The sequence below is a fragment of the Petaurus breviceps genome, unplaced genomic scaffold (assembly GCF_028583685.1).
Source record: "Petaurus breviceps papuanus isolate PSGF00001 unplaced genomic scaffold, PetGlider_PUasm1.0 140, whole genome shotgun sequence".
Lineage (NCBI taxonomy): Eukaryota > Metazoa > Chordata > Mammalia > Diprotodontia > Petauridae > Petaurus > Petaurus breviceps.
This window is the reverse complement of record NW_027185698.1, coordinates 768,837-792,956: the sequence shown is the minus strand read 5'-3', so window position 1 is coordinate 792,956 and position 24,120 is coordinate 768,837. Positions and strand designations below refer to the sequence as shown.

Here is a 24,120-nt window from a genome sequence, read left to right as displayed (position 1 = left end):
TTTGTTTCACACTTAAGATCCTTCATCCTTCACCAGCGTATAAAAATCTTTTTATGCTAGCTACTGAATGATTTACTCTAATACTAGACCTATTCTCACCACTGCATACCAATCTTTTTATTCTTTTTTCGATCTACTCTCTACTGAATGCCCCAATTCAGTTATTCCAAACCTCTTCTGTACCACCATCTTTCCCAGTCCTTCTCACAGAGGAAAAAAAGATTCCACTCAACATCCAATTTCCTCCCCTCCCCAATTCCATAGTTCAAATCACCTTAATACTAATCCCTAATTCCCTATTCTTTAATACCAGTCTCAGAGGATGAAATGGCTCTTCTCCCTAGCAATGTCAACACTTTTATTTATTTCATCTGTCTCCTCTGTTCCTTCAACTATCCCCTATCTCCAGGGATGGGGAACCTGTGGCCTCAAGGCTACATATGGCCTTCTAGATCCTCAGTGTGGCCCTTTGACTGAATCCAAAGTTCACAGAATAAATCCCCTCAATAAAAGGATTTATTCTGTAAAACCTGGACTTAGTAAAAAAAAAGCTATACTTGAGGACCTGGAAGGCCATATGTGGCCTTGAGGAGATTCCCCATCCCTGTGGCCCATCTCCTTCATTTTCAATCTCTTTACACATTGTATCATTCCCTGATACTTTGCCCAACTTTCCCCATCTACAAAAATATTTTCAGTCGATACAACAATAACCTCAACTTACCATGAGAGATAGAAAAATAGAGCGATAGAGAGATGCATTCATCCTCACTCTCAAAGCTAAATTCCTCTAAAAAGCTCTCTACATCCACTGGATCAATTTTCACACCTCCCACTCACTTTTAACACCTTGCAACCTATTTTCTAACCCCACCACTCACTGAAGTGATTTCTTTGTTGCGTCATTGATTGGCCTTTTCTCAGTCCTTACCCATCTTGACTTCCCTGTAGTATTTCACAATGACTACCACTCCCTCCTTCTGAATACTGTCTCTCTTCCCTGAGTTTTCATGAGACTGGTTCTCTTCCTACCCACTGGCGCTAAACTTCTCATTATCATTTGCAAATTTACTATATATTTTGTACTCTCTACGCATGGAGTATATGAACCAATTTCTAATGGAAGCCATTCATTTGGCTTTTTTTTTACTAAAAGAAAATCTGGGGAGTCAAGATGACAGAGTAGAAGCAGGACCTCTCCGCTGCTCCAGCTTCCACCTTCCCCAATCCATGTAAAAAGGGGACTCTGAACAAACTTTGGAGCTGCAGAACCCACAAAACGACACAGAGAAGCTAACCTCCCACTGAGGACAGCCCGGCAGGACAGCAGGAATCAACCAGAGCAGAGCTCTGGGAACCGAGCCCAGCCCCACACTGAGGCTTTAGACCCAGGGCGGGCCTGAACAGCTGCCAGCTAGAGGGACTCCAGATCAGCAGCAGCTGTGACCATTTCCAGATTTATCAACACATAGATTCCATGGACAAAGTGAGAAGTCACTGCAGTCTGGACTTTGGGACCCAGTAAGTGGGAGTGCATGGCTTTTGCCCCCAGGGCGAGAAGCAGCTGAGACTCCAGCACAGCCAGCCAGCACCATGTGGAAGCTTCAGCTTCCTGGCCTGCAGAGTGTAGGGGGACCAAGCAACCAGTCTGAGGGGTAATCACTCTTGCTTTAACCTTCTTGGATCTGGATTGCAGCCTAGGGTGGAGGTCCTGGGGTATATGTCCAGCTTGCCAGAGCATGTGGAGACCTCAGAGAGGGCACCCATCTAATACCTCCAGCAGGTGAGAAAACCCCAGCATTTGGGATGAAAGCTCTCCTGTCTGGTGGCAAAGTCCTACTGTGGCAAAAAGCCCAGGGGTCAAGTGACTGAGGGGCGACATGACCAGGCAAAGGAAACAAAGCAGACAGAAGATTCCAACATTAGACTCCTATTTTGGGGACAAAAAGGAGCAAAGCAGGGAATAGGAGGAAGACAGTGAAGTCAGAACTCCTGCACCAAAAGCTTCTAAGGAAAATACAAGCTGGTTACAGGTCATAGAGGACCTGAAGAAGCAGATAAGAGAAGTGGAGGAAAAACTGGGAAGAGAAATGAGAACAATGCAAGAAAATTACGAAATGAGAGTCAACAGCCTGACTGAGGAAAATCATAACTTAAAAAATAGACTAACTCAAATGGCAAAAGAGGCTCAAAAAGACAATGAGAAGAATGCCTTAAAAAGTCGAATTTGCCAGATGGAAAAAGAATCTCAAAAGCTCAATGAGGAGAACCATGGCTTCAGAATTAGACTGGAGCAAATAGAAGCTAATGACTTTATGAGATATCAAGATGCTGTTAAACAGATCCAAACAAATGAAAGAATAGAAGGCAATGTGAAATATCTCATGGAAAAAACCACTGACCTGGAAAATAGATCCAGGAGAGATAATTTAAAAATTATTGGACTACTTGAAAGCCATGATCAAAGTAAGAACCTAGAAATCATCCTCCAGGAAGTTCTCAAAGAAAACTGCCCTCATGTTTTAGAATCAGAGGGCAAAATATGGTCATTCAGTGGAAGAGAGGACATCCAAGCATTCCTGCTGAAAAAACCAGAGCTGAATAGAAAATCTGACATTCAGATACAAGAAGCAAGAGAAGCATGAGAAGGTAAACAGGGAAAAGAAATCATAAGGAACTTATCAAAGTTGAACTATTAACATTCCTACATAGAAAAATGATAATTGTAACTGATGAAACTTTTCTCAGTAGTTGAAGGGAATAGAAATATATATATGTCTATATACAAGGGTATATGGGCATATGAATACATATGTGAATGTGTGTATATATGTTTACCGGTATACATAGATAGAAGGCATAGGACCAATTTAACAGGAAGGGATGATACTTAAAAGGTGAAATTAAGAGTTGAGAGAGAGGAATATCATGAGAGGAGATGGGGAGAGCCAAATTGGGGTAACCTATCTCATACAGAAGAGGCAAGGGAAAAGAGTTACAATGGAGGGGAAGAATAGGAAGGCAAAAGGGAATGGGTCAACCTTATTCCCATTGAATTTGGCTTGAGAAGGGAATGAAATACACACTAAATAGGGTATCTCACCCTACAGGAGAATAGGGGGGAAGGGGATGAGAGGAGGGATGATGGAAGGGAGGGCAGGCAGGGGGGAAGGGAAGTTGGAAGCACTCCCTTTTGAACAGGGATGGGATCAAAGTAGAGAATAGAACAAGTGGGAGGTGGGATAGGAGGGAGGGAAACATAGTCAGTCTCTTACAACATATCTACTATGTTATGGTTTTGCATTAGCCACACATGTACAACCTATACTGAACTATTTATCTTCCCAGTAAGGGTGGGGGACAAGGGAGGAAGGGAATGAATCTGGAATTCAAAGTTTTAAAATCAAATACTCAAATGTATATATATATATATATATATATATATATATATATATATATATATACTATTATTAATACTATTTTACATGTAATTGGGAAATAAGATATACAGGCACTGGGGCATAGAGATCCACTAGAAAAGTCGAAAGGGGTATGGGAGAAAATGTGGGAGAGAGCTGATTGGAGAAGGGGATATCCTGTGGGACTGCTATTTTGGGGCGGTGGGTAGGGGAAAAACGGGGAGAAAATTTGTAACTCAAAATCTGGCGGAAACGAATGATGTAAATCAGAAGTTAATAAAGCATTTAAAAAAAATAAAGAAAATCTGCCTTAACTTAATGCTCCAACCTTCCCCATAAGGTGCTTAAAAAAAAGTTAATCCCTACTAACCATGACAACTCTTTATATTCTTTATATCCCAATTACATCAAGTTTGTCCCTAAATGGTCTTCACTAAACTAAAACATTGCTGGTTCCTTTAACTGAAAGTTCTCCACCATCATGGTAACCCACTTCTAGAATTGCTTCAATTCTTCAATGTCCTTCTTAAAACACCGTGCTAAGAAGTAAACATAATACTAGTTATAGTCTAACTGAACTGTCATGGTTTAATAAGAATACTGCCACCTTTATCTGGACAATGGACTTTAGACAACATAGACTCTAGAAAGTTGGACCTCAGCAGCAAATATTCCAGACTATATCTGAAAAGAATCCCTACTATGCTGGCAGAACCTAAAAATGAGTGATTAATCAGTACTCTTGAGTGCAGTCATTTAACTATTCTTGAATCCGTCTGTCCCTAACACGTGTACATGTTATTGCTCCTCCTACCTTGAAGAAAGAAACTGTTGCTTATTTTTGTAACATTAACATACAGCACAGAGCCTTATACATAGTAAGCGCTTAGTAAATACCTGCTGAATAAGTGAATGAATATTTATCTAGCCTAAGGTCACAATGGCTTTTTTTAACTGCTCTATCATCTGCTGACTTCTTTTAAGCCTGCAGTCCACCAAAACGTCCAAATCTTTTCAACATATGCATCCAGTCAGTCTCCTCTTCTTCATCTTACTCCAATTCACTGGTAAAAATGTTTAATGAAACAGGGCGAAAGACAAAGGCCACACACCATGAGAGCCACCTCTGCCAAGTAGACATCAGTTCATTAATCACAACTGTGGAATATTGTTATTAACCAGTTCAGACTTCACTTTAACTATCTAGCTAAATATCTACTATCTAAATATCTAGTTCATATATCTGCATCAAGATATAGTAATGATTTAATAAAATGGCAATACCTCTGAATTCTCTTCAATTTGTAGTTGCTCAGCAATAGCTTCATCAGTTAATCTGGAATCATTTGTATTTTGTGAAGGCTATATTTTAAACATAATCAAGCATTAATAATAATCCAGTCCTTAGGCTATATCATCAACCACAACCCATAAAACAATCATTCTATAGTATGATAGCTGAAATAATAAGGCCATGACTCATAAGATATTATGGAAAACAGTAGACCTGAAAATCATGATCATTATTACTTGGTTATTGCATGGCCTTACTGCATTTTCATTCCTATAAACTAGACACTCTGGACACAAGTTATGCCTCTGTCAAGGCTTTAGGATCTCAGATAAATCAAACTTCATGGAATGGTTTCTAAGAAAGCACTTTGTAACCTTAAAGCACTATGTAAATGTGAGCTACACTAAGATACCTAACAGAAAGGTATCCTATAGAAAGGTCACTTGAATCTGTCTCAAATCTATAGATTCTAACAAAATGATCAGTCTAATATTTTAGAGCACATATCACTATGGGCAACTTAGTGTCATTACAATGGTTATATCCTGGTGTGTTTCAGAAATGGGAAAATTTAGATGGTCATAGCCCCAAGTGGAAAAAAAATTCTGCAAACACGAATGGCATTCCACATTCTTGCATGACAACCTTAGAAGGTATATATTTATGATCCTTGGGCAGCAAACTTACTTTTCCATTTTGTCTGGGTTAGGCTAATAATAATGCAAGTTTGCATCATATGAATATGCATCAACCGATGGTAAGAAGCAGCCCAGCAGTACTAAAAAGAAAACCAGCCAGAAACTGAAAATTTACCATAGATTATTCTCAAAATGGAAAACCAAGAATTGACCCTATTTCTAAAGAGGTCAGTTGGAAAAGATATTGCTGGTAAATTTTATCTTAATTTCCTTTTCCTCATAATTTAAATGAGCCTTTATTTGTACCTAAGAATTTATAGCATGCTAATTTATCTCAATCCTTTTTTAATCTACAGTCAAAGAAACAATTACCACATAACAAAAAATTAATTTGCCTACTTAATATTCTGTGTTCTCTTTTTAATAAGAACCATTAGGTAAATATCTTGAAAAGTCGAGACTTAGAAAATAGTAAATACTCACCTCTCTTCTTTTGCTTGCAACTAGCTTCTTTTCTGATCTTTGAATACTTCCAGTTCCAAAGTAATCAAGCACTGACGTAGGTATAAGTTTTATTGGTGACAAAGGCTTATTCTTAAGTTGATTTTGTTTTCCAATATTTTTCTTCCCATTTGATGCTCCAATATGACTACGTGAAGATATTCCATTTTCTTTTGGTTTAAGGGACATCTTCTTATACATAAATTCATCTTCTTCATCTTAAAATGGAAGATACTCAATTATTTTTGGTGCAAAAATTTAAACAAATTTTTGTTATATAAAATACAGACTCTGCAAGGTATATAAAGTTCTCAAAAAATTCATGCTTTGAATACCTAGTTCATTCTTCTTAAGTATACCAAAAATTTAGATATCTTCTCACATTTATTTACCAACATCAATTTTATACACTTCTAGCCATGTTATGCTTTCTTATGGCAACCAGTAACATGTAGGTTTATGCCATGAGAAAAATATAGCTAAGGAAGTGATTCTCAATCTCCTAGACAATTCAAAACTCTAATGCTTTAGGTATATAATGATATCTGTGTCTGTGAAACAATGGAAAGAATCCTGAATTTGAAATCAAGGAATTCGGTTTTGAACTCAGCTCTGCTAGACTATCTGTGTGACCATGGACAAGTCATTTCCCTTCTCAGTTTCTTAATCTGCCAAATAAAAGGGCTGAACTACATGACCACTAAAGACCAATCAGCTCTAAAATTAAGATCTTTTGAAGCCTTGTAGGATGTTTAGTTTAAAATTAGTGACTAAAAATATATTTAAAGAATTATTTTTTGCCACAACAAAAAACTGGAAACAAAGTGACTGTCCATCAACTGGGGAAAAAGTGAACCAATTATGGTATATGACTGCAGAAAGAGACAGGGACTGAACCTGTGGTTTCACTGACATAGGATTTCCTGAGTAAGGAAATTCCCACCTCCAGTACAGATCTACATCTTCTCCACAAATTAGAATCTTTAAAAGTTGCTTAGAGCACTGAGTAGGTTCTAGCATGGGTCAGAGGTATTCCTGGCTTTTCTCTCCACCATACCTGGTGCCCTGCATTAGAATGTAAGGGAATATACCAGGAGAAATGAAAGTTATGGATTCAAAGAAACCTGAGAAGGCTTACATGAACTCATACAAAGTAAAGTGAGAAGGATCAAGAGAATTTTTTATACAATGACCACAAAAAAAAATAACTGTGGAAGACTTGAGAATTATGATCAATGCACTACCTAAAAGACTGACAATGAAGTATATATTCCACTAAATGGGGGAAAGGTAATGAACTGTACATGCAGAATGGGACATACAGATACAGAAATGACTAGTACAACACATATTTGTTTTATTTGACTATGTTTATTTATTATAGGGAGGACATTTATTTAGAGGGAATGAAAGGGGAAAGAAGAGTCATACTGGCTGATGACTAGACAGCATTAGGGACAGCAACAAAAAAGAAGCAAAGAAAGAAAAAGTGCTAATGAAACATAAAAACAGGAGAGCGCAGAAGGAAGGTTGGAAGAGGACCCAGAGAAGCAGAGCAATGTTGGTAATACCATGCTAAACTTTATAAATAACATTTTTAAAATGCAACATTTAGATGCATGGTTACATCCTTTTTCTAGCCTTTTTAGTATACAGAAATGTTCATGTTTGTTGATGATTTTCTACTTCATAGTAAAACATTTTAAAACAAAGGGGAAAAAAAACATGCATTGCTTTGACCTTTCTTCCTGGGAAAATTATAGCAAACAATATTAAAGTGATCACATGAGTATTTAAAGGAAAGTATAATAGGGGCAGCTAGGTGGCACAGTGAATAGAGCACCGGACCTGGAGTCAGGAGGACCTGAGTTCAAATCTAGCCTCAGACACTTAACACTTACTAGCCATGTGACCTTGGGCAAGTCACTTAACCCCAACTACCCTGCCTTCCCCCTCCAAAAAGACAAAAAAAAAAGAAAAGAAAGTATAATCACTAAAAGGTTCCAAATCACTGGTAAAAATGTTGAACAGGGCAGAGTTCTGCTACTATCCCACTTTGAACCTACTTTCAAGCTACATAAGGCAATAAGCCCTCTTTATATGTATGGCTATTCAAGTTTCTTTATAAATATTTACTCTTTAACTCCTCTTCTTACTTCTCTCCAATGTTCGCTAGCATCCATGCTCAACTTTGAAAATATCAGAACTCTAATGATAACCAAAAGCTAGACTTATTATTCATTACCACTATAAGAATAGCAATCAATTATGTTTAATTAATTCAAGAAGCATTTATTATAGGCTAACTATATTCAAAACACTCTGCTAAGCACTAAAAATACAAAGAAAATGTAAAACAGACATTGCCCTATCTGGCTCCACTAAATAAAACTAGTGAAATAAGACCTCTAATACTATATCTTAAAAATTAAGTTATTTATACTATTTCATATTATTTAAATTAGTACATTAAAATTCTGAAATTAGGGAGGCTAACACACGTACAACCTATACTGAACTGCTTATCTTCCCAGTAAGGGTGGGTGACAAGGAAGGAAGGGAATGAATCTGGAATTGAAAGTTTTAAAATCAAATATTCAAATATATATGTATATGTGTGTGTATGTGTGTGTGTGTGTGTGTGTGTATATATATATATATACTATTATTAATACCATCTTATATGTAATTGGGAAATAAGATATACAGCCATTTAGGCATAGAGACCCACTGGAAAAGTCGAAAGGGGTATGGGAGAAAATATGGGAGACAGCAGATTGGAGGAGGGGATATCCTGTGGGACTGCTATTTTGGGGCGGTGGGTAGGGGAAAAATGGGGAGAAAATTTGCAACTCAAAATCTGGCAGAAACAAATGATGTAAATCAGAAGTTAATAAAGCATTAAAAAAAAAAAAGAAAAAGAAAAAAAGAAATTAGGGAGGCTAGGTGGCATGGTAAACAGAGCACTAGCCCTGGAGTCAGGAGGACATGAGTTTAAATATGGCCTCGGACACTTAACACTTACTAGCCAGGTGACACTGGGCAAGTCACTTAACCCCAACTGCCCTGCCCTCCCCCCTCCAAAAAGCAAAAAAAAAAAAAATCTGAAATTACTCATTTCTATCACATTAATGGGAATATAGATTTAGAACTCTCCAAAAACTGCAAACAATCAATAAACTAGCATTAATTGTTTGCTAAGTGTCAGAAATTGTGCTTAGCATAATGGTTACAATGATAGGCAAAAATAGGCCCTACCCTCAAAGAGCTAGTTTTCTAAGAGAGGAGATAGGCTATAAATAAATATGTAAAAGATACATATAGAAGGTACGTAACTTTATAGGCAAAGAAGGCTGTAGCAGAACCACAAAGGTCTCTTGGAGAAGGTAGGACATAAGTAGTCTTGAAGGAAGACAGGGAAGCTAAAAACAGGTATCAAAAGAGAAATCATTTCAGAAGTTACAGAAAGGAACAGAGAGAGAAGAGTACCCTACGTGAGGAATACCAAGCTGGTCAGTGTAGCAGGATGACAGAGTTCATAGAGGAGAGTAAAGTTTAAGACTGGTTAAACAGGAAGGAGGCAGATTATGAAGAGCCGTAAAGGCTCTTTTATAGTATTTTATAATACTATAAAACCAATATTGTGAAAAAATAAACAATTTTGAAAGACTTAAGCACTCTAATCAGCACAACAGAGGAATTCATACTTGATCCTGGTGGTAACAGGGAGCCTCTGGAGTTTACTTTGGAGTTTTTAGAGGGATGATATAGTGAGATCTATACTCAGCTACTTTGGTAAACTGTATGGAGAACAGATCAGTGTGAGGAAAAGTTTTGAGGCAGAGAGGCCAATTAGGAGGCAATTGCAACAGTCCTGACAAGAGGTCAAGAAGACTTATACTATAGACGTGGCTGTGTGGTCAGAGGGGAAAAAAATACATACACAAGAGGTGTTGCAAAGACAGAAATAAAAAGTTTTGAAAACAAACTGGATATATGTGGCAAGTGTGAGTGAGGAGTCAAGGAACCAATCAACAAACTAAAACTGAAGAAATGAGCAAATCAAAGGAAATGTCAACAAAAACAAAATTTATCATAGATCTAGAGATCTTCCTAAAGGAAAGAATAGCTCTATAACAACTACAGAGACTCAAAGGGGAAAAATGGATTTTCCAAAGAATTCCATTAATAGACAAAAAAACAAGAGATCAAAAATGAAATGAATTATGAAGGAAAGAATTATAAGAATAGCTGAGAAGAGGTGACAAACCTTACTCAAGTAACAGACTAACTGAAAATAGACTTGGCCAAATAGAAATAAGTGACTCCATGAGACAGCAATAAATATTTGAACAAAATCAAAAGACTGAAGGAATAGAAGAAAACAAAGGATATTTTCAACAACTGATCTGAAAAGCATGCAAAGAAAAGTTAATTGAAGAATCACTGAACTCTCTAAAAACAACGAAGGAAAAAAGTCTGAACATTGTATTTCAAGAAATCATAAATAAAAACTGTACTGATCCAGAGGGGAAAGTGAAGACTGAAAAAATTACCAGTCATGTTCTAAAATTTATGGCAGGACCAACCAAAAAAGTAGAATAGAAGGAAGTAGAACAACCAAACTCTTCCCCACAACCATTAAACAATGATCTAAAAAATGCATTAGACCAAGTTTTGACAAGGAAATCCATGGAAAAAAATCATAGAAAATCATAGTGAGTCACTTTTACAACCTGAATTGGCACTAGGAGACAAAAAAGTCTAGGGATAGGATTTAGCCTACAGAAAGCTACATAGCCAGGAGCCTTCCTGTATATGAACAAGGGCTTGGTGAACTAGAAGAATAATCTATACTATAAAACCAATATTGTGAAAAAATAAACAATTTTGAAAGACTGAGGCACTCTAATCAACCCAAAGATCAGTCACTATTTCAGAGGATTTATGAAGAATGCTGCCAACCACGTGACAGAGGTGACAGGCTAATAAGAAATATATTGCTGAGTAAGATCAATGTTACATTTGTTTTACTTGACTATAGTTATATGATACAAGGGGGCAACCCCTAGAAGGAAGGGAGAAAAAAGCATAGTTAGGTCCCGATTTGTGCAAATAATTAATCCCATTAAATAGTTACATTATTCAAATTGTTCCTATTCCACACTGTACACAGTTATAATTATTATGTAAAATACAGTAATTGGTTCCATATCAATGGAAACAATTTTTTAAAATAGGATTTCTAATCTACTTATTAATATAACAGCAAAGGATAAGGAAAATGTATTTTTGATTTAAGGTTTTTACAAAATAATGGAGCAGTTACAGAAAGCAAAGTTTTTAAAATTACTGAATATCATACCTAAAAATAAGCCTACACTGATGACTTAATAAATATGCTGTTATTAAACTTTACTTTTTCAGCACACACTGAACTGTCTTCTTTCTTTAAATCTTCATGTATATGCTCCATATCTTGGAGCATTTGCTGACATTAGAATCAGTATCCATAACCTTTTGCTTCACAACTTCTAGAGCTCAAAAGGTATCTTTAAATTTTTTTAAAGTGAACTCTATTACTTGCATATTATCTGTTAATTTATCAGCATCATTGCTGGCTTCTTCAAACACTCATAGTCATCTAAATAAAGATCATCAGTCAATTCTTGAATGCAAAAACGAGGAGCTCCTGGAGATTGTCATTTTCCAGTCCATCAAAACCAAAAAAGGAACCATTCTCCAAATGACAGATGGTCAAAGGATATGAATACATAGTTCGCAAAGGAAGATATCCAAGCTAGTATATGGAAAAAAAGTGTCACATAAAAAAAATTTTCCAAATCATTAACAGAGAAATTCAAATTAATGCAACTATGAGGTTCCAATTCATATATATCAAATTAGCACAGCTAACAAAAAAGAAAAACAAAATGACAAATGTAAGAAAGGATGTCAGAAAAAAAGGTACATTAATAAACTAGTGGAAGAGCTGTAAATTGTTATAGCCATTTTGAAAAGCAATTTAGAATTATAACTCAAAAGTCACTAAACTGTGTTTACCTTTTGACCCTGTAATAGCACTATTAGGGCAATAACCCAGAGGGATCAAAGAAAGAAAAAGGGGCTCATGTGTACTAAAGTATTCATAGCAGCTTTTTTTGGTGTCTGGTGGCAAAGAACTCTAAATTAAAGGTGTCCATCAATTAGGAAATGACAACAAATTTTGGCATATAAATGGTATAGATATTGTTGTGCTATAAGAAGTAGCAAAAGAGATAGGTTCGTAAAAACCTCAGAAGACTGAATGAACTGATGCAATGTGAAATTAGAACTAGAACAATTTATATGATAAAACACTATAAAGACAAACCACTTTTATAGATTCTTTTAAAATTCTGATCAATGCAATGACCAACCATGTTTCAAGAGGACCTAAGATGACCTTTTGTAACAGAGGTAATGTACTCAAGATGTAGAAAGAGCCATATATTTTTTTTCTTTTTCTCAGTTTTTAATGAGGTTGGAAGGGGGAAGGGTAGAAGAAAGCAGAGGAAATCAATAATAGCAATGAACAAAAAAAAGAGAACAAAAGAGAAGAAGGAAGCAGAAAGGAACAAAAGGCAGTTTTGAAATTAACATAGAATTTATTATGTACTTTTACAAAAAGTGGCATAAAATGGAGTCAGTTTCAGATGCAAGTCTCTTCCTGCATTCTGCAGTGTTTATACAAATATTCTACTTTATTTGGTATTTAAGGTCAGAAAATAAAATTTCCAAAAAATGAACAAAGGATAGTACAGAATTGAACTAGTTCATTAAAGAGTCAAAATCAGGAAGGAACTGGAGTGTAGTCAGGGGTGGTAGTCTAGAAAAATACTACAGGGAGGAAGAACTAGGTCACAGTGAAAACAAAGAAAAGGTATAGGATACATAGGATCATGTAAGGGTTATGGGGTTTAAAGATCTCCCATGCCCCATGGACGTGCTGACATAGCAGAGCAAGAGAAAGTGAAAAGCCGAGCTAACGGTCCTGCGGTTGGCAGTTGGCGGCAGTTGCCTTTTTTTTTTTTTTTGAGTTGGGACTCCTGCTGAGCACTGCCAGAGGCCAGAGCTGCTGGGAGCGCGCTGGGTGGTTGCTGTGAGTGGGGAGAGGAGGACCTTTGCCTGAGGTAGCCTGTTCTGTTTAGAGGGCTTGAAAATGTGGGTGCTTTTTACTTTATCTACCTGTGTCAATATCATAACTACTCTGATGGCTTTCACTTTCTGGTTTTGGGACTCAGTCTTTTGGTATCTTAATAAATTTTCTAGTTTATTTCCCCAAATGGCAAACCTGATGTATTTTGTGATGGATAATTATATCAGCATATTTGTAATCTCTATAGGCATTGTGAATATGGCATTGCTGATACAGATCAAGATTACGACCATCTCCATATGAGGCTAAAGAGGAATGGAGAAATAGGTCATAGGTACTAAAAAAATTAAGAAACTAAGAAGTTTGAGTAATTGAGGAAACATAAAAGGATATGTTGAAATCACTTAGTGTGAGGGTCTGGAATTGGGGATGAAGCAAAGACTGAGCCAAGCACTCAATTCACCGAGTAAGCAAAGAGAGTGTCCTGGAGGTCAAAAGATAACACCCACAGACTTGGTTAATGTGGGAATGTTTTGTCTGACTAAACATATTTGTAAAAGGTTGTGGTTTTTTTTTCTGAAGAGAAGAAGATGGACAGGAAGGGAGAGAATTCAGAAATAAAAATAAAATTAAATTGTATTTTTAGAAAAGATAGTCATCAGGATCTGAATTGGGTGATAAATCTGAATAGCCTAAACCTCAAAAAAGGCAGAGTTACAGAGTAACTGATGGTAGTACTGGAAGAGTACAGAAGTGGCAATGGAGAGCAAGAACCATTCCAACTCTCCCACTGTGAATAATGAGTCAGGAGATAAGACGGAAAGTATAGTCAATACTATAAAGGGGACCTAGGGAAACAATGTTGTCATAAGACAGCCTATGAGTATCCAAAAATGAAAGAAGCAAGAAAGTAAAAGGTTGAGGATGAGAGGGAGTCTGTCAGTTGTTGAAGCAGGTATAACAGAAGAGATAGAAAAATCTGTGATAAGACTTTGGGAAAGGGGGTTAGGTTGAGATGGATAGGAATGAAGGAGCAGAAAGCAGGAACACAGTTTGTTGAGTAATAGCTAAGGTTTATAACCACTTGGAGAAGGAAAAACATAAGGAAGTAGGAGGATGCTAACTACTTAGAAATGAGTCCAGACAGGATATTAGTGGACACAAAAAGGTTCACTGAGGAAAACAGGTAATTAGATGGTTCAGGGTTAGGGAAACTGCATCCTCCAGGCCACATGTGGCCCTCTATGTCCTCAAGGGTATGGCTTTTTGATTAAATCTAAACTTCCCAGAACAAATCCCCTTAATAAAAGGATTGTTCTGTAAAACTTGGACTCAGTCAAAAGGCCACCCCCAAGGCCCTAGAAGGCACAGGTTCCCCCACCCCAGAGTGGTTCAAAGATGTCCTCCTGGCAAGTAGTAGTACTATATTCTGTGGGGCCTGCCTCAGAGCAGGCAGAAGCAAGCAGTGGTATTTACGGTCAGGGAAGTCTGGGAGGCCAGTTTAGTCAGACAAGTTAAGTCAGGCCAGTCAAGAGGCAATAGTGAGGGGCGGCCAGGTAGCACAGAGAGTAAGAGCACTGGCTCCAGTGTTGAGAAAGACCTGGAGATCGAATCCCGGGCTCAGACACTTAGCACCCACCCAGAAACACCTGGCCGTGTAACCTTGAGCAAGTTACTTAACCCCAATTGCTTAGGGGTGGCCAGGTGGCTCAGCGAGTAAGAGCACTGGCTCCAGTGTCGGGATGACCTGGATCAAATCCGGGCTTGGATACTCAGCACCACACCCAGAAATAACTGGCCGTGTAACCTTGAGCAAGTTACTTAACCCCGATTGCTTTAAAAAAAAAAAAAAAGAGGCAATAGTGAGGGGTAGATCCAGTGTTGGTCCAGGAATTATTAGAAGTCAGAAAAAATGACATGCAGTTTTAAAATAAGCTGAGTAAGTAGAATTTTTCCAATTAAAGATATTTAAAGTGAAACATTTAATCTTTGACATAAAACTAAGCAAGTCACTTTCTTGACATATAATATTTAGTAAAAGAAAAGCTATTTTTTCAACTCATTCAAGTATACAGAACCTCAGATGTTTATATTTCAAATAAGCATTTTTCTCTTTTAACCAAAAGGTAAAGAAACTATGACAATAGTAAAAGGAAAATAAGCAAAATAGAATCCACAGAACCTCTATTTTGCTGTAGCTATCTTATTATAGATATAATTACCATCCTAAAAAAGATGGGGTCTCTCTCCAAATACATTTATGTTGTACTTATCAAAAGGCAACATGGTCTTTTTCTTCAGGGGTCTGGAATTTAAATTTCTGATAATCACTCCAAACTCCAAAAGTTTAACACATATGAACTCATATATAACTTTATAAACACTTTATTTTTAGTAAAGCTGCCATTAAAGAAGTATTTTTAAAAATAAAATAAATATGGAAACCTCATGTGCTGTGTACAGAATTTCAGCTTATTTAATAACTTTAGTCAAACATTTAATAAAAGGTTCTCTTACTCTTTTTTAAAAACAAAATAAACTTATAAAGTTCTTTTATTGCTACTTGATTATTTATACCTATTATGAAAAAAAAAGGACAAATGAGTAGGGGTTTTTCCATTGCTGATTTTTGTATTCTCCCCTGACTTCTGTATTTTAACAACATAGAAAATCCATAAATAAATAATACTGAACAAAATGAGTTCAACAACAAATGACTCAAGTTTTGAGAATTTGTTAAAGTGGATATAAAACATATACATGTAGTGTTTTACAGAACCTTAGAAAGCTCTTGATAATATCCTGTAAATATTCCTTTATAAATCATCAAAACATAAGACAGACTACTCTCCTAAACTCCTACTGTCCCTTCTGGATTGGTTTCTTAGAGCTTTATTAGCTCTGAATCTTACAAAGGCTTGGAAAAAAATTAGGGATAAAAGCAAGTACATAATGTTTTTATAATAAAGTGTGTAAGTATAGCATAAGAAATAAGAATCACTGCATTAATCTAGCTACCTACAGATTATATATAGATACAGGTTAACCACTTAATGTATAGTGCCACAAATGTCCTAAATACAAATGTCATGGAGGATATAGAGAGATGGAGTATTTTGAGTATTTGTTTGTTCTTGGTTTCAAATAAGCCTAAATTGTCAGAAGCCAAAGGCAAACTCTGTTCTCTCCTAAGATATTTCTAACAAAACAATATAAATAAGTCTTCCCAAATTTCTGAAACCTAGTTGAAAACCATGGACAACTGAAAGGGCAGAATATCCCCCCAGGACACCTGTCTCCTTATAAAAATCATTTATTTTTATTTATATGTAACACTACCTTAAATGTGGTAGCAACAAACAAAAAGTAAACTGGAATCATCCAACACAGAGCAGAGTAATTGTCTCCAAAGGAAAATTTCTTTGTCATTCTGAATTATGAGTAGTCACAGAAGAATAACAAATAAAAGTCAAGGAAAATAATGTGCAGGTCCATATAAAAATCTATTTACAAAACCAAAGAGAGAAAATCTAATTTCTGGGGTGAATACAGCTGAGTTTTGCCTTCCCAAATGGAACTCTGAGCACCTTAATATTCCTTTGATTTCCCTTCCTGTAGTCTGTAACATGGAGAAACCAAATTATTAATTGATAATCTAGAAGCATCAGGTAACAAGGACAAAACTCATTTTTCTAGACAAGTCAAAAATTCAACAGGAAATTTGGTTGTTAAAGCTCTTCTTTCAAAAGTTTCCCTTCCTCTTCATCTTTATGCCTCAACCTAGCTCTTATTCTGCCTTTGAGAGTTAAGCAGCGACTTGCACAAAATCTTATACATATTTGCTGACTGCTTGACTGGATAAAAGAGGGTATAAGTAAGAAGAGAAAGTAAGCAAGTTCCACTCCACTATGCACAAAGGCATCTCACACTCAATATGTACAAAACTGAAAATTCACTCTTCTGGAACTCATTCCTTTTCCAAACTTGAACTATTTCTATCAAGAGTATCTATCTCTTTTCATAGTGCCACTCCTATTTACATCCTATAAATTATCCTCAACTCTTCACTCTCAGTAACCCATGTCTTCATCACTTTGATATTACGGTACTGACAGTTTTACCGATTCTGCTCACTTCATACTGCCATTAGTTCATACAACCCCCTTCACAGGTTTCCCTGAAATTGTCTTCATCATTTCTTATGGAGCAACAGTATTCCAATACATTCCTAAACCACAATTTGCCCAGCCATTCCCCAAATGATGGGTACTCCCTTTGTTCCAAGTCATTCCTACAAGCCGATCTGTGGGATACAGACTAGTAGTACTATTACTGGGTCCAAAGGAATGCACACTCACTCGCACACATTCATATCGTGTCCATTCTACTTCTTTAATATTTTTCCCATGCCTCCCCTTCTCTCTAATCAAATAGCCACCATCTTAGTTCAGACCCTCACCAGACTATTAAAAAGCCTACTCTAAAACTCCCAGATTCAAGTCTTGTCTTCTTTCTATTCAATTAATATTACACACAGTTGCCAAATTAATATTGTTAAAGTACAGCTGATCATCTCACTTTCCTCTACTCGAGAAGTTTTAGTGGCTCCCTATTGCCTCTAGGATAAAATACATACTCCTCTACTCTAACATTCCTAACTGATTTGCACATTAGTTTCCCCAAGTGGAGTCTAGCCCCTTACCTAACCAAAGAAGAGAGGGGCAGTGTGACATACTGGGCAGAAGACCAGGGCTTAAACCTAAATCCTGCCTCTGACATATTCTAGTTATGTGAAGTTGAGGTAAGTCACTTTATCTCTTGAGTATCCTAGGAAACTCTAAAGCTAAATTGCCAATCTGCTTTAGGGAAGAGGAGTAGAATTTCCACAAGGTGCAATTTTGCACACTGATGAAATCATAGGTCCTACTTCCCATCTCTCTGTCTCTGTCCCTTTCTCTCTACTCCTTCCTCCTTCTCTTCCTCCCTCCCTCCCTATATACACATTTATACATGCTTATACACTCACAAGTGCTGCAAGATCTGTCACTGGGCAGTAGCCCATATTAACGAGTTTAAGGAACATTATGATTAGGACTGAACAAAGTCAATTTTGGTATCACATTTGGAGAGTGATAAGCAAGTTTTATCTGGAGGAGAAGAAAAAGACAAAAGAAAATGACCACATAGGCACTACCCTTTTCTAACTCCATTGGATTAATTCTCCCTAAAGGGAACCACAAAAAGATGGTTAAACATTCCAGGGTTTATACATCTGGTCACTGGTGTATTATTGGAAATTTCTTCCTTATTTAAGCCATAGATAAGAGACAAAAAGAACTCAGTCGCCTGGAGGGTCAACAGACTAACCCAATCATCCCTATACAAAAGGGCACATAAAACATGTTGGTCTCAACAGTAAAAGTATTGTTTCAATGATATCTATATTTTCAAATATTAACTCCATTTTTCTGATGTCTTACAATGTTTCCTATATTATTAATCCCTCTAGTAACAAAATTTCTGACAATAGGAATGTACCTAAAAGAGGCATTGCTGCAAAAAATAATTATTCCATAGGCTACTATACCACAAAAATTTCATTTTTTCTAGTTATCTTTTCTCTCCACACATCAGAAAGGCAAAGCTTAATATAACCCTATTCTCTGAAGACTAATTACTTCTAGAGATAGCTAGGTGGTGCAGTGAATAGAGCACCAGCCCTAGACTCAGGAAGACCAAAGTTCAAATCTGGCCCCGGTCACAACTACAATTACCTCCAAAAACAAGCAAAGAAAACCACTATCCTCATAAATAAATAAATAATCAAAAACAAAAAGAATAATTACCTCTTTAAAATAACTTTTCTTTGTATACACCTACATAAACAAGAACATATAAAGGAAATTTTCTGAGATTTTGAGATTCTGAGACAAAAGGATACTTGCAAGATGGTTACTGTTAAAAGATATATAAATGACTCAAGATACATTACATTATATTGGCTGGATTCATTAAAAGAAATAAAAAGCTGAACAATTTATAAAATTAAAGTTATTTTTCCTCTAACAACATTGACAAATTATTTTTATTTGTGCCAGGTCAATACTGTATAGGTACCTGAGCAATGTTTTATTACAAAAAGGTGATAATCCTACCCATTGGAGTATTTAGGAGATGTTTCCTTCTATTTCTTTGACATTTTCCACTACCTCATTTCTTGGTAGGAGAATTGTGACATCAAAAGAAAACCAACCAATCACTAGTCTTTGCAATACAAACTTCATAATGATTTTATGTTATTTTTATCATTAAATCATGTTGTCAGGGAATAGATCATTTTGAGAAAAATAAAAATATTACCTTTGAATAGAAAAATAAAATTAGCTCATGTTCAAGCTTCATTAATAATATTAATAAGTGACTTTTTTATTTTCATAAAGTTTTATAATCACTTAAGAATCAAAGGAAAAGTGCTTCTGAGAGATGCTGGTGACCGATAAGGGTTGGGGTGGTATCAGCAGATGGATCAGCATTGTTACCAGACCACCTGAGGAACACTGCCTACTATGCTCTCCTCTTTTCTGCAGTTGTCCCCCCAAAACAAAGAAAAAGTATGTATGCCTACAGAAAACAGAACAAATTTTTTTTTAAAAAGCCGCAAATTGATATGTTCTACATGGAGATCAAATAGCAGTTTTTAGATCAATCAATTGTTGAGACATCAATCACATGGACTATCACTCACTGCTTACCATAACAACAAAATTTGCTGGTGTTGAGATTTTTGGTCTACTCTATTTTTAACTATGACTCCAATAATTTTTTGTAGTACAAGAACAAAAAAGATAAGGACAAGTGCATTTTAGGATTTTAGGAGGAATGAGATGGCTCTTAATAAGAAAAAGATGGATTCAGGAGAGGGGAGTATACTAGCAGTGAATTTTTAGTAAAAAAAACCTTAAAGTATATCTTTTTTCCCCCTCTGATAATTGAGAAACTCACCGAGATAGATATATACTACCCATGCACTCTGGCCTAGTCCAATAACTAGAGAATTCCTACAGATTTACAGGCTACAAATTGTACCTACAGAATCACTAGGATAAGATGTCAGTTAGTGAACTGAAAAATTTAATTTAATAAATAGGTTAATGACCTCAAAGAAATGATTTGTCCTGAAAAACAGAAACAAACTCAAGAAATACCATCCTATAAAAAGTTACATAAATATTCTGTTATAGACAAGCAAAGCAACTTTGAAAGTAACATGTTGCATTTATTACATGTTTCTTTTTAAAAAGCAAGTTGAATATACTTGTCACAGTTGCACATATAATCTTTTATGTTCTAGTTCGCCAACAGAAATGTTCTTTTTTCAGTTTTAAGTTCAGAATTAGAAAAATAAAATACATATATTATTTTACAAAAATATACAGTTTACCTTTAAAAGTAACTCCTAAAGCAAAATAAAAGCATTTCCTGATTACCAAGAATCAAGCAAATGCTGATTACTTAATTACTAAATATTGATTTTATGTATAAGACATGGTTACGTTCTGGGGGGTGACAGAAGAAAGCATGACAATAGTCCTTGCCTTCAAGGAGCATATATAAAAGAATATTTTCTCTCACTTTGAAGAAGTTTTTTTTTTTGCTCCATGTTTATAAGAACAACCAAAGATATACAATCTATACAGAGTATTATTCTTTAAATTAAGGGCTCTAGGGGTGGCTAGGTGGTACAGTGAATTGAGTACCAACCCTGGAGTCAGGAGGACCTGAGTTCAAATCCGGCCTCAGACCCAACACAAAAACCAGCTGTGTGACCTTGGGCAAGTCACTTAACCCCAATTGCCCTCCAAAAAAAGCAAAAAAAAAAATTAAGGGCTCTATATAGCAGGAAGTAGGGCTTTGTACTCTCACTACCTTTTGCTGCTACATTTCCTCCACGTTACTCGTTACAAGAGCCTTAAAAACAAAATGATAGTATTTTTCGAAGTTATATCTATTCCCTTCATTTAAAAGTGCTGATTTTAGGAGTCCTAGAAAAATCTAAACTTCAAACCCATTAACTTGCTTACACAATTATGTGCTCAATTAAATTCCCAATGAGGAGAGAAAAAAACATACCAGTTGGGATAAAACCACAGGCCCTGACGAAATAGCATAACAACAGGTCATCTTCACCAAATAAAACTCAAGGTCTCCCGCTTCATTGAACAGCAAAGAGTAAATAAATACATTTACCCAGTACAACAAGTATTTGGATTTCTACCAGCCTACTGGAACATTTTACCAGTCAATGGTTAGCAATAAAGATATTTATAAGCAGCCCTTTCCTCTTCCTGTAACTTGGGAAATTAACGCTATTAAAGGACTTGAAAATCCATTAATAAAATAGAGGTGTGATTTAACCACATAGAGAATGATGAAACATACTTGTTACAGAGTTAGAAAGTAATCCTAATGGGCAAAACCTACAATGTACATCATGTACAGAAGCATAAATAACACAACAGAAAACATGGTCACCATTTCCGAAATCTAGTTTCCTTTGAGTGAGCCCGGTAGCAACAGTGAGGAACAAACCAATGGCCAGCCTGAGTGCTCCACTGCTATCCATACAATGCCAAGAGATCTGGAGGAAGGTCCCCAGCATGTGGTATAAACACCTCCTGTGGACGAGATGCAAGAAGATGTGGACGGGCAAGGATGAGTTGGGATCTTACCGTAGGAAGGAATACTCACTTAATACATAGTCAAAAGAACCACAAGTTGCTCAGATATAGTTTCTTTGTATAAAACATGTTAAGTTCAAGTTAAGGTTACATAAATAACAGACAAATGAAAGAAGCTAAGCAAAAGCTAAATGATAATCAGCTTTAAAATGAAGAGTCAGAAGACATAAAATGTTTCAGGGAGCAGAAACATGAAGTTCTTAAAAACAAGGCAATGATTTTATCTCTGACTAAAAATACCAAATCACCATGAAAAGCTGATTTTTTCATTCTTTTCAAAATTACAGTGCATTTCAAAACAGGGAATTCCATTTTTATTGCCTATTATGTCTTTCATATCTAGAAGCCTTCTGGTCTCCAAACACACCAACATAGTCCATGGAATAGAGAAGCTTAAAATTTACATCAACACTGTAAAATTTTCAAGTCATGCCTCATCAAACTTCACTACTGTTAACCAAAACAAAAAGTCAATGTTTACCTTCCTATATGCATTTGTGAAATAAAATAGACATTCTAGTTCCAATATTCATTGCAAAAAAATGCAAATGAAAAAACTGAACATCCCAGAAATTAATAGATTCTAATTCTAGATCACAATTTTTTTTAAATCTCTGATCCATGTTAAAGAAAATTCTGTGATTGTGGTCTAAACTGTTTGGTTCCTTTGTGTATAAAATCAAAAGACAATGTTAACCTTGAACTACAGTTAAGGACCACTCACTAATAACCTTGACTGACGTTTCTAAGGTGTCACTGGAAACCTCAATCACACCACTTTCAGGTACACCTATCACTTCACTGTGTTGACCTATTCCTCCCCCACTTTCAAGAACAGTCATCAATCACACCACATGTGTACCTGAATCTAGAACTGAATTACCTCATGCCAATCCAATGTGACCAAACAGAAACTGGAACAAAACAGCTAAAAAAATTCTTCCAGTTAACAGCAAAATAAAGTTATTTCATATAAAAAATCATTTTTAAAGTTCAACTCTACCACATCTTAGCTATGCTTATTTTTAATTATTTCATTTGATTTTCAAATACAACCCTGAAAAATACATCTGTCTTTCTATTCCTATTTCTATTCCTGGACCAGTTCTGCTTATTTTATCTCCAAGCTAAAATAACAAAGTAGGCTATCTAAGAAGACTAACCTCTACATCTAAATGTCACTAAACCTCAGGACAATGAAATCAACTTTCAGTTTTCTGTGTAAATGGTAAGGAAGATAGCTACATTAAATCTATAGGCAATACCAAAAAAATTTCAGACTATTTTTAAACTCATATCTTTAATCAATAGCTTGGTCTACATATATACAGAATAAAAATCACAGAATCATATGACATAGGTCTAAAAAGAACCTTAGAAATTTCCTATCACAACCACTTCATTTCAGAAATTAGGAAATTGAGGCCCTGTGAAATTAAGCAATTTGCACAAAGCCACACAAATACTAACAAAGCCAGGAATGAAACCTAGGTCTTTTGACTTCCAAATTCCATATCCACTGAAATATTCCTAATAGAACTTTTTGTTGGAAGCAAAGAAAAAGAAACAAAATAAATATTCATTAAATAGGACTGACCAAATAAAATGTGATACACACATGAAATGAAATATCATAAATTGAAAGAAAAGATGACTACAAAGAATACAGAGGATAAGATTTGTTTAAACTGATACAGTGAAGCAGAACCAAAAAAATCATATATACAATGACACCATAAATAGATACAAAAAATCGGAACACTGTATATAAAAAAAAAAAAAACAAAGCTCGGTCCCAGAGAAGATAAAATGTACTTCATTCCCTTCTATGTAAGAGGTAGGGACTATGGGTATGGAACACTGAATACACTTTCAGTCTTTGGTAAAGCATTGTTGCTTAGTTGAACTATTTCTTCTATATGCTTTCATTTTTCATCTTGCTACAAGGGGTGGTCCAACAGCTAAGAAAATGGGAGAGGTATATTTGGAAATAAAAGCTATATTAAAAAAAGATTCTAAGAAAAATTAAAAGTATTAAATGATTAATATAATGAAATTTTAAATGTCACTAGAGATTGCAAAGAATTCAATTATACTGGTACAAAATTTAAATATTAGATATTATTATGCCATCATACCCAAAACAAAAATCCTATATAAAACAAAAAATAAAAGAAGCCAATTTTAATAACATAACATTCACTTCTTGTATATGAAAATTAGAAAGGTGGGAAGATATCAGCTTACTAGGTTACTTACTCTACTATATGACCCTGGGCAAATCAATCAATTAACTTCTCTTGGTCTCAGTTTTTCAACTGTAAAATGGGGCTAACAACAGCACCTACTTCACAGGGCTGAGATCACAGTGATTGTGATAAATTGAAATAAA

General features: G+C 35.7%; 1 protein-coding gene across 3 annotated transcripts in view; it reads right to left on the bottom strand.

Moving 5' to 3' along the window:
- The window catches only part of RFC1 (replication factor C subunit 1), a 103,425-nt gene that overhangs the window by 54,415 nt on the left and 24,890 nt on the right, over positions 1-24,120 (bottom strand). For 2 of the 3 annotated variants that reach the window (XM_069068391.1, XM_069068394.1), the window contains exons 5-6: positions 5,835-6,070; positions 4,704-4,781 (exon numbers count right to left, since the gene is read on the bottom strand). In XM_069068391.1, coding sequence (XP_068924492.1) covers positions 4,704-4,781; positions 5,835-6,070 — 314 coding nt within the window. Of the gene's footprint in view, positions 1-4,703; positions 4,782-5,834; positions 6,071-21,522; positions 21,666-24,120 lie in introns of all 3 variants that reach the window. The other variant, XM_069068398.1, reaches the window with a different exon arrangement.